This window comes from Sylvia atricapilla, chromosome 12, assembly GCF_009819655.1.
Source record: "Sylvia atricapilla isolate bSylAtr1 chromosome 12, bSylAtr1.pri, whole genome shotgun sequence".
NCBI classification, from domain to species: Eukaryota; Metazoa; Chordata; class Aves; order Passeriformes; family Sylviidae; genus Sylvia; species Sylvia atricapilla.
The window spans coordinates 20,096,807-20,109,003 of NC_089151.1; the positions used below are offsets into that span (position 1 = coordinate 20,096,807).

At 43.6% G+C, this 12,197-nt stretch overlaps 1 protein-coding gene across 2 annotated transcripts in view; it reads right to left on the bottom strand.

Annotated features, from left to right (window-relative positions):
* GARRE1 (granule associated Rac and RHOG effector 1) overlaps window positions 1-12,197 on the bottom strand; it is a 59,208-nt gene that overhangs the window by 5,880 nt on the left and 41,131 nt on the right. For both annotated transcript variants that reach the window (XM_066327985.1, XM_066327986.1), the window contains exons 8-11: window positions 7,733-7,830; window positions 5,429-5,554; window positions 3,991-4,976; window positions 530-695 (exon numbers count right to left, since the gene is read on the bottom strand). In XM_066327985.1, the coding sequence (XP_066184082.1) occupies window positions 530-695; window positions 3,991-4,976; window positions 5,429-5,554; window positions 7,733-7,830 (1,376 nt within the window). The remainder of the gene's footprint in view (window positions 1-529; window positions 696-3,990; window positions 4,977-5,428; window positions 5,555-7,732; window positions 7,831-12,197) is intronic.

Here is a 12,197-nt window from a genome sequence, read left to right on the forward strand (position 1 = left end):
TTTTGCACTAGAGAGTCACAGCTCTTACATTATGGACAAATGGACAGAGGATCTTGGAACACTTCCTGTGCAGTAAATAGTTATGATTTGGAAGAGATTAAAAAATGAACCTGCTGTGAGGTACCTGCCTTTTATTAGCAAGATTAAGTGGCTAAAATCTGGAAAACTGAATTCAGTCAGGCACCACAACTTTAACAGCATCACATTTCATGAAAATTAGGTCTTAAAGCTGTTTTCAAAATACTCAGAGAAAACTGTCCTGAATACATCTGTGCTGCAGATTCCTCATTTCCTCTGTTGGAGTCACAGTCGGTTATCTGTACCACTCCAAAGATGACATCAAACCTGCCAGTGCCTTGGTATCAGCAAAGCAGGCAAGGCACACACTGCTCACTCGGAACAGTGAAGTGCAGATTTCAGAGCTGCAGCAGCAACTGGAAAAACACCCAGTATTCCCACATTCTGCCAAGTGTGGGTACAAAATAAACTTCCACAATAAAAACCATAGACAGCCTGTCCAGTCTCTTACCCCTCTGTGAAATACTCGGGAAAGGGCCAGGTTTTATGAGGATCATCAGGAAGAGGCCAGTTGCCACGCGTGGTGCTTGGACGACGGATGTGCTGTGCTTGCCTCTTCTGTTGCATAGCCTGGTTCACCCCAGCAACATAGCGGGCAAACTCTGGATCAGAGCCAACTGAATGAAAGAAACCAACATTGCTGACACTCAGCTTTTCTGCTGCACTTTCAATCCTTTACGTTTCACCAGACCCCACAACAAAGTAATTCCCCCCCTGGTGATAAATGGCAGCCAGCACTGGATAGGTCTCCATGGAGCAGCGAAGAACACTGAACAGGAAATGTTTTACAAAGATGAGACACACAGCATCCATGGTGGATAATAATTATTACATGGAAGTACACCTGCCCCTTGCATTCCATCAGGGAAATTGTGTTTGTACTGTGATCCTGTCTAGGCTGAAAGGTCCAATATCCATCAGTAGACACTGATGAAATGGACACTTGTCTGGACATTTATCCACACAAGAGCAGAAAAAAAAAAGAGCAGAACAGTTACTGTGGTTGATACCAGAGTGCAACGTGATTTCCAGCTATGTTGTGATCCTGCTTACTTGGGAAATCAGAATCTCAGATGGATCATACTAGAACACAGAGCACCAAAACTGCCTCTTTCCTACAAGGATGAGACAATTCCAAAAACATTCTGATCCTGACTTACAAAATATTTCAGAATAAGAATTATATTTACAGAAAAAAGCAGTAATTTAAAAATTCTTCCATTCTCAACATGCTTTTTGTGTCCCGGGCATCCAATAAGGAATAAGCACGGTCTTGAGCAGACACTGCAAAAGCCTTAATCCAAAAGTGTTTCAAATGCTCCATTGATCAGAGGCAAGCAATTGCTGTATTCAAAAGACTGCTGATAATGAGTCACTGTAACTGAGTTTCTATAGTTTCTCTTTCTTTTGCCTTTTTTCTTCCCTGAGAAAAAACTTGGCAATCTGACTGTTTTTATGGAAAATGTCTAGATACATGCACAGTAATTGCAGTGGGAAGTACTGAGTTGCTGGCTCACCGGTCTCAGGTTGAGATTGAGTGAAGACTGAAGAACATCCAACAGTCATGCACAGCTCACAAAGCAGAAATCTCTTTCCTCTGAGGGCTCCCTACCTTCAATACTGCATTTAGAAGATAAGTTTCCTTGTTCTCATTTGACACATCCAGAAAAGACCTCCTCTCAGTGTTTTGTTAGATACAAATTAAAAAGACAGTGAAGAAAACTTTGTTCCTCTCCCTCCTTTATTAAGGAAGGGCTATCTGAGAGCCATCTAGGAACAAATCATCCCCACTAGTGCTTGTTCTCCCTCTAAAATATTTTCATGTCTATTTAAGATGAGGCTGGAAGCCACGCAGTTCCCCAGATCTAGGAATAGAGTCTAGATGGATTTTGAAGGACATCCGGGCTTTTTTAACCTGTGGACAGCATTAAGTTTTAAAGTGCTGGTATATTCAAAATAGAAGCTTGCATTAATTTCTACCTCACTGAAAACATCAGGTCATCAGTATTTTACTACAAAAGATTGGAGCATTCCTTCTGCTAGTTCTTACTGCAACATTCCTTCAACTTCTTAGTGATGATTAAAGTACTACAAAGTACATGGTTGGGACTAATTAGACCTTCAACATGAAAAGCCATGAATTTCAATTTTATAAATTCTTAATCAGCAGTTTTGCATCTGAAGAGAGACATTATTTTCAGACTCTAAAAGTATTTATCAAAAAAGTAAGTAATGTGTTTTGTTTCAAATGATAAATGTACAGTTCTAGGAAAGCATGGAAATGAAAAATCGTTTTCTGTTTAACAGCTTTTTGTACTACTCTAAAGCTTAAAATGAAAGTTTCTACACCACAGCTCAACCTGGCATTTTCTATGAAGAAAAGTTCTTTCTAGTGGAAAACTATTCAGTTGGAAGGATTTTTGGTTGGTTTTGGTTTTTTAAATGCCAGATCTGTGAAAAATAGTGTTTACTTATCACTACAACTGCAGAAGTGTCTATCTTAATCCACTGAGCACCATTTATGGAACTTGAGTAGAGCACCTTTTCCAAGTACCACTGTCTACATCCTTGTCATGCATCAAATGGAACAAAACAAGGAGTTTTATGTAGAACAAAAGGAAAATACGACAGGAATATAATGAATTCAAAATGCTGAGAATGTCAGTCCTTTGCAAACCTGCTTTCTTTTCTCTACACACACATGGATTTAGTGCTTGCTGAAAATAATTTTGTCCTTCCTTAGAGGCTGTGATAATCCTTAAGTCTATACCCTAAGTATGTTTAAATAAGATGATGCTAATTCAGACTTAAGAGTTATTAAGCAACAGCATAGCTATGGTGGCTATTTTTGCCACAGAAATTCCACTAATTAATCAACTAAGTTGACAAAATAACTATCATAATTATGAGTCAAAGGAGCTGGTTTGAGACGCCTACACATTCCAAACACAGACAAGTGCAAATGAGCACGGGAAACTGAGCTCTACTTTGATAAAAGGTTTCCCTGTTCTCCTGCTCCTCCCTCCAGGCAGTTGCCATAAATGCGCACTACAACATTCCTGCAGCTGTGTTCCAGGCCAACAGAAGTTACATTTATAAGGTAGCAGCTGTGTAAATTGTTCTTAATGCTACCATCAGAATTAGACAATCACAGAATATTCTGAGTTAGAAGAGACCCACAAGGATCATCAAGTCCAGCTCTGAAGCCAGTGGCCCACATGGGGACCAAATGTACATCTCTCAGATTCCACGGTCAGTTTCTTGGTCTGTAGCTATTTGTTTATGACTCTCAAATTTTATCTCACTTCATCTTTGAGTATGAATAATTCATCTATATTTACAATTTATTTGTGGTCCAAACACATGTGGCAAACCTCATGGACTTGCTCTTTGGTCTCTAATCCTTTGACATTGAAACTTTTCATTGCAGAACCAGCAGTGAACAGGAACCAGTATGGCTCCCAGGGAACCGGGGAGCAGTGAAGGGATAATACAGGCATATGGGAAAGATGCAACTGGCTGTATCTCCCAGTTACAAGACTGATAAAGAGCAGGAGGAATAATTTCAAGGACAGGGAACACACCTGAGCTCAAGAGTTTGATTTTAAATGATTTCACAAACTATGAATAGGAGGAACATCATCCCTAAGTATCTTTTCAGTACTCTGCTGTGCTCCATATAGAAAAGGTCAGACTACTACAACTGGGATAAGAAACAAGGAACAAGTTCCCATGCTTGCAGATCACCTTCTGTTAAAAAAGCAAATAAGGACACACACACAAATCCCCGTTTGCATTGGTGAAAACCCTTACATCCGATGGGCAGCACGGGGAAATACTGCCAGCAATATTTCACAGTATTCTTTTGCAAAGGACCCTTACAAAAACCATAGTAAAGGAAAAAACACACACCTGCAGGGTCAAAAGGCAGGATTTCTCCCAACATCCCAAACACTCCATCAGTTTGGTCACGATTTGGCCATGTGTTGTTTCTAGGTCCTTGTGGTTTCTGTCCTAACATCTCTGCCATCATATTGTCCATATAGCTGCTCACAAGACCCAAGCTGTACAAATCAGAGCTTAAATCTGAAAACCCAGGATTGTTCCACTGATTTATATGAGACAATCCAGCTCCAACAGCCGGGGCTTGCTGCTGTGAAGAATTACTGAGCCATTTGGCAGGTACGCGTTGCTGTGGTCCAATAGGTTGAAGCAAGTGTTGATAATACTGCATTTGCTGCTGCTGCTTTTGGGACTGCTGCTGGGACAAGCCTTGCTGAGGAGGATGCAGTGGGGTGTGAGACACAGACTGCGGCTGCTGTTGAACTGCTCCTGATTTTTGTTCTGTTGCTGTAGAGGATGCAACAGAGTTCCTTCTTTTCACCATCGGAGAAGTCTGCTGGGATTTGCCCATGTTAAAACCAGACAAGAAATCTATAACATCCTGCATTTCTTGGTCAGTTGGTAAATTCATACCTTTGTCATCCTTGCCATCATCTGGTTTGAAGAAGCTGTCCCGTCTTTCCACTAGAAACCCATTGACAAGCTGGTTATTTGTGCTCTGAACTGACTGCAGGGCATCTGTGCTCCGAGGGAAGTTACCAATGTTCAGGATGTTCTGCAACCGTGCATCCATGTTACTGGGCATTTTAGCTTTCTCCTCTGAGCTGGAACTTATGAAGACATTTTTGGAAGGTGTATTGGGGATTGAGTAACTTCCTGTGTTACTTGCACTGGTGCAGGAAGTTTTTTTTGTAAACCGTGAAGTCAGTTTTGAGAATGTCTTTTGCAGACCCCCTGAAGATTTGCTTCCATTCCCCGAGGGCATGTCAACTTGGCTCCCAAAGTCTGAGATTTCACGCTGTAACTGGATCTGAATACAAGGCAAAGCTTGCTCCCTGCATCAGCAAAAAATATGTATATCAAACCACCCAATACATAACTGAGTTTGTACTTTGGGGGAAAACGTGTATTTCAATAACAGCTCAAGAAAAAAACACCAAAGACTGCCACATCTACCAGCTACATCTTATGGTAACAAATTATTCCTCATATTTGCAATACTTTCCATTCCTTAAATTTTAGTTGTGCTTCAAGACCTAAACAGATATCAATTTAATATAAATCAAGTATTTTTGTAAGAGAGAAGCAAATAGTTTTTTACCCTTGGATATGCTGCTGGTTTGGTTTTAAGCAGTCTCCTATATCTTGGGATGTACCCAGAAGGTATCTGTGGGGATTAACAATGTCTCACTCTCAGTTTGACTCCTGTTTTCCCCTTCTAATGAGGTGGCACTATCAAATCTCAGCACAGATTATTCAACAACAACAGCTTAGAAAAGAGATGTACCTTCCTTCCTTCCACCTGTGTATATCAAACACAGCAGTATAGAGCACATCTACCAGCCCCAAAGTCTTCTCTGGATCCAGACTCCTCTGTAGCAAAGACATTGTTGCCGGATCTTCTTTCAGACACCTGTCATCATTAAGTTTAAATCAGAAATCAAAATGCTCATTTTTTACATTAAACAATTCTACCATATCAGTCAGAATGCAATTGCTGCACTCCTGCAGAACAACATGGGAACGCCTAGGGGTTCCTGGGCTGCAGCCTGAGCAGCCTGTGCCAGCAGTGGGATACAGAGCTAATCCGTGAGGTTCAGCAGTGCACTCCATCGGAATCACTGACCAGAGCAGGCACAGTTCAGGCACGGCAGCAGCAAACGCCAAACGCACAACACCCACTTCTGGAATACGGCAAGAGCCTGACACAGCCCAGCACAGGGGAGAGCCTGAGCCTGGCAGGGGGCGTGCGGAGACGATTCCACACAGCCAAGAGCTCGGGGAAATGTCCCCGGGCGGGACCCCGCGGGCTGGGGGCGTTCGTCTGCGGGGCCCGCGGCACCGCCCAGCGCCAGCAGGGGGCGCTGCCCCCGGCAGCATCCACGGGCACGGGGACCGTCCCGGGGCACAGGGACACTGCCTGCTTCCCTCCCGAACACCCCGGGACACTGCCTGCTTCCCTCCGGAACACCCCGGGACATTCCCTGCTTCCCTCCCGAACACCCCGGGACACTGCCTGCTTCCCTCCCGAACACCCCGGGACACTGCCTGCTTCCCTCCGGAACACCCCGGGACATTCCCTGCTTCCCTCCCGAACACCCCGGGACACTGCCTGCTTCCCTCCCGAACACCCCGGGACACTGCCTGCTTCCCTCCCGAACACCCCGGGACACTGCCTGCTTCCCTCCCGAACACCCCGGGACATTGCCTGCTTCCCTCCCGAACACCCCGGGACATTGCCTGCTTCCCTCCCGAACACCCCGGGACACTGCCTGCTTCCCTCCGGAACACCCCGGGACATTCCCTGCTTCCCTCCGGAACACCCCGGGACACTGCCTGCTTCCCTCCCGAACACCCCGGGACATTGCCGGCTTCCCTCCCGAACACCCCGGGACATTCCCTGCTTCCCTCCCGAACACCCCGGGACATTCCCGGCTTCCCTCCCGAACGCCCCGGGACATTGCCTGCTTCCCTCCCGAACGCCCCGGGACATTGCCTGCTTCCCTCCCGAACGCCCCGGGACATTGCCTGCTTCCCTCCCGAACACCCCGGGACATTCCCTGCTTCCCTCCGGAACACCCCGGGACATTCCCTGCTTCCCTCCCGAACACCCCGGGACATTGCCTGCTTCCCTCCCGAACACCCCGGGACATTGCCTGCTTCCCTCCCGAACACCCCGGGACACTGCCGGCTTCCCTCCCGAACACCCCGGGACATTCCCTGCTTCCCTCCGGAACACCCCGGGACATTCCCTGCTTCCCTCCGGAACACCCCGGGACATTCCCTGCTTCCCTCCCGAACACCCCGGGACATTGCCTGCTTCCCTCCCGAACACCCCGGGACATTGCCTGCTTCCCTCCCGAACACCCCGGGACACTCCTTCCCGCCTTCCCCCAGGAAACAGCACTGGGACATGCACACGGACCCACCGACCTTCCCTCCTTCCCCCCCGTCCCGGGAAACAGCAGCGGAACACTTCTCCTTCTGGGTGTACCGCTAGGAACAGGCTGCCTCAGTAAGGAGTCAAGTGGACCAAATGTGTTGTACTGAAATTTCCAACATTGACTCCTTCCGAGTTAGAGACAAGTGCTCTCATGCTTCCTGTTTCTCCTGCTTGGGACAGGGAGAAATCCTCACAAACTGCAGATCAACCATTCTTTACTAGGCAGTCATCCAAACTGGTAGCAGCTCTTGGAGCCCAGAGGTCCATGCCTCACAGCACTAAAAGAACAGCACAATGAAGAGCAAGCAAAGGCTCTTACATTAACTGGCCTATTCCTGAGCTACAGCTGGGACCTGCTGGGGCACAGCATAACAGGAGTACTGGTAGGTTATTATTTTTGAAACCTTCTCTTTTATCATCAAGCTTTTCCATTTTCAAGTCTCAGTGCCCCAGCACTGCCTCTCTTGCCTTGCCTCCTACAGAGGCAGCTGAAGTACAGCCTGTCAGGAATGGAGGTGTTCAACCAGTCCAGACAGAGCAACTTAAGGAAGCTATGCCATAACTCTGCACATTCTCTCTTCCATTTGGACTGCAACAATTTTCCCCATATATTTCACTCACAATGAGCAAGACAGTATTTTTATTTACCAAGTTGATGGAACTTGCACCACAATTCTTGATCCTTCTAAACTTATCTGAGGAGCATAGGCTTCCTTATTTTCAATCTGTGCTGTGTCCACAACCACCTAGCAAATAAAATAAAAGGGAAAATATTTTAAGCATTAGTTATTTAATCACCCCATAGTTAAATTGATAATCTCACCTCCCAGTCACGCTACAGGTACAAAAAACCCCAAATAAAACCAAACCAACTCACAAAACCCTTGTAAATTTATTTCTATTTTAATATAAAATTAGTTTAGTACAGAAACCTGTATTTTAATTCTTCTCAGTTAGATCCTGTAGTAATGCATCACTATGTCATTACCAGCTGCTTTACCTCCCTGCTGGTAGTTCTCAGTGGCTCCACACAGCAGCCTGTATTTTTGAGGAGTTTAGCACAGTTACTACTTTAAGAGCTCCCAAACACCTACTCAGCAAAATGTTTTAAATAATTTAACTGTAGTGCATGGTATGATATAGACAAGTAATGTTCAGCCAGAAACCATTCACAATTCCCAACATACACCTCCCACTTTTAAAGTTATAAAATTCCACACCAACATTTCTTTATTCTACCTAATGAAACTCTACTATTATTAATTCCCGATTAAATGAACAGAAGAAAAGTGAATGTTCAGTTTGTTGGACTCGGAGACATCATAAAGACATATGGAAGAAGAAAACCTTGAAAATCAACACTGTGTCAAGAACCTTTCTTTTTAGACAATGGAAAAGGAATGGATTCACTTCAGGTTCATTTAACCTTTAATTTAGTGATACTATATCCCATATTTGGTTTGTGCTTTCTGTTGCTGTCCAGTCTGCGTGGGTTGGCCTTTTTGATCATTTCCATAATTTCCTATTTTGGTCATGCTGAAACAGCAGCTTTTTGGCAGCAGTCAGCAGTTCTTGCTTCAGTGACTAGCAGATTAGCTGTACCATTTATCCTTGAAATGGCAAAAGTCCTCTGGTATAAATAAGCCTCAAGGGACATCATTGACTTTGTTGCCATCACCTAACCTACATTGGTCCTGTTTTGAAGTGGTTGTCTGTTACTGGGTATGAAAAAACGTGAAGCATAATGCTGAGTTTCTCCTCTCAACTTCAACCATCAAATAATACTTGGACATAATTATTTGCCACCTTTCAAATATTTTAGTGTAAGGCCTTTTTCCTTCAGTCGACTCTAAGCATTTGCCCAGGTTTATTCAGTTTTACACATGTCTAAGCATGGAGTCAAAAGGCCACACTATCATCCATTCATGAAAATACCTCTCATTTTGTAACAGGGCAATTCCAGTACTCTTTTCTTGGAGTTTTTCATTTTATTTAAGTTGGTAATCTGCAATTCAGCCCTATTGCAGTTATAACTGTGATAAGGAGAAATGAACTCAGGAGTGACTGTTCTCAACTCCCAAGAAAAATACAGTCTGCACCTCAGACAAAGTCAGAGGTGAAACTCTTGATTTGTGCAGACCTGTGTCAGATTCTGGTTGTGGTGCATGGTTGGTGCCCATGGTCCAAAGCTTTACTGGGGTGTTCCTCCCCCAGCATAAACCTAGTTTCTTCCCTTTGCAAAAAGCTTTGTGTTTCTCAACATCTGTCAGAGCCAGGACATCTGGGATTTAAACTTTACATGGGGATTTTGTGCTCCTGCAATGCATGTTGGTGTTTGCTATGGAAAGATCTACTAGCACAAAAAAACACAAAAAAACCCACAAAAAAAAAAACTAAAACAAAACAAAAACAAAAAACCCAAAACAAACAAAAAAATAGCATTATCTATAACCTCTTTGCATGAGGCCAATTGGAAATTTTATTTCTGCTCACCCATTGAATTCAGCTATTTGAATGTACCTTTTTTTTTTTTTTATTCAAACATCAAATATTATATACATGCTAAGGTAAGAACTGAAAATCCACACTTCAAATTATTTCTTATGTTAAAAAGCTGCAGCCCAAAACAACCAAGCAAACTAAGTCACAACTCATTGTGCTTTCCACACTTCATAAGTAGCTTCTTAAAAGGCACATGGCAAGACAGCTTAAAAACACTGAGACTGTCAAGTAATGTTTTTTTTCAAATTGGGCATTTAAGATACAGATCCACACACAATTCTGAATGAATGCAGACAGCCCAGTATCTAAAAACAGTTACACCAAAGCCTACGTAATGCTGTGCCATGATTCACTTATCTGCCTTCTTCACAAAATAAACTTAAAATAAACACACCCTCCCTCCCCGCCTGGTGGTGCTTAGAGAACAGCTTCCTGTACCTCAGACATCCATTGTTCTTGTTTTACAGGTGCTTCCTCTCTCCCTTCTACCCAAAGAACTCTTCAAAGACCCAAATTACAATTTCTTGTCACTGCATGAAGCTACATAGAAGCATAATTTGAAGTCGCAAAAAACAATGGCACGTAGTTTGTAAAGAAAAACCTCAACCCTCATATCCCTCTAAACTGTAACAAATCAAAGTGAGAATGAAGGAGAGCAGGCTTGCAGGTCTTCTGTCATGTGCACAGCTCATTATGTGTCTTTGAAGAGTGAAGCCTGCTACTTTCAGAACCTGATGTTCATGCAAAAATCTTTGGAGACATTCAGGATTCAACACAAGTAAAACTCCATAGCTCAGCAATGTCATCTGGGAGAATGTGTAAGTTTTCTGCTGACACTCTCCAAAAGTGATGACAAACCTGAAGAATGTCAGTGCTTCAATTACCAGCAGGTCTAACTCGTTATGTCTAGACTGGGGGACACCAGATCTCCAGATTCCCGAGTCCAAATGTGCCTCGTGCCACTCCTCAAACCTCCTCAGGGCAGGACTTGGGCGTGCACAACACTGAAACCCCCTGGAAAGGAAATGGTGGAAGGTGCAGCATCCTCCCAGGCACTCCTCATCCAGACACTCAGGAGCCACAAAGTGCTCCTGGATTGCAGCACACTCCCACAGGGCTGCTGAGGAACTCCTTCCTCCTTGGCCTCATTTCCTGTACCTCGCTGCAGACTCCCAGCATCCTACCACCAACTGTGGCAGCTGGAGACACAATCCCATTTAACCATATCCAGTCCTCCTCGTATTTATTAAGATTTTAAACGTTTTCCTTCAAAACACCTAAGTAGAAATTTGATAAATCCTACAATTGCACAGTTCCTCTGTCCCTGCAAAGACACCACCTTCTTATGCCTCCCTATAAAACTAATTCAGTGCTTCAGACAAAGCACTACCATCTCCTACCTTTCAGTCCCTGTATCTCAGTGAGGTAAGGACTGACAGCAGGAGCACTGCTGTTATGACAGTGATGGTCTGCATCTTTCATTTTAGGCTGCCATTATATGGAGAGTCAGCTGAATTCCAGTATAATTTCAACTACTTCTCTAACAGGTATTTAATATTAAGGGAATATCTAAGATCGGATATCTAGAATCAAAGGGATTCTAAAGTAGAAATATCTGGCAAATTCATCATTTCCATTTCCAATTTATCATTCAGCATTACTGGAGAACCTTTTGACAGTACCAAAAGCACATGATTTGATTTGCTAGGATGGAAGGTCTAGGTCACCTAAACACCTGTGTGATTTGTCTGAAAAAGAGATTTACAAAATATGCAGCTATTTGAGTCCTTTAATCACAAATTAATTATGAAGCCCTGATGGTCTCCCATCACCTTGAACAAGGAATCAGCAATGAACCAGCAAGAAGCATTTAACTCACTGTAGATTAAAGACAACTCAAAGAATACTTGACAAAACTATCATAGGCTACAGTGTCCCTTTATCTTTGCATTTCCTTCCTGTGTTGTAAGTGCAGCCTTTTCCCCTACCCCTACAGTAGCCCAGAAAACCTACATGTCATGCACAAACACTTCACTAAGTGCAGAGATTGCAGTAATTAGTCATGGGAGCACAAATGCATTTTCTTATCAGAGTATGTGCCAAGCATCTGTTTTTATCAGCTGCTTAGATACTGTAAATTCCATTCGTTTTCTTCCTCTCAAGAACACCTATGTCTACAGCAAGGCATTTAATTGTTCTGTCTTCTGCTGGAGATGTCAGGTAGCATTATCTGGTGCTGGTATATGCTGGGCAGGAAACTCAGCTTTCAATCAAAGCAGAGAGAAAACGAAAAAATGGCAGGTTTTCAAGCTAATTTGAGAGAGGGGTAGATGTGTGTTTGGGTCTGTTGAGGTTTTTTTTAACATGGTCATCTATAGATTTGAAAATATTTCTCTTTCTCTATGAAGTAGAAATTTCTTGTGTCCTCCCTTGAAATGGAGACCAGGAAGCACCTGGTGCATTCTTCTGTTCTGTCAACTACAGACACCACCTACAGACTCCCATTCTACAAGGACACACCTTACTCAGAAATCAAGTTAACTGCAGCACTAAAAACAGAGCAACACACAATAAGACATTGGAAATTAATTTCCAAACTCCCAAATACCTA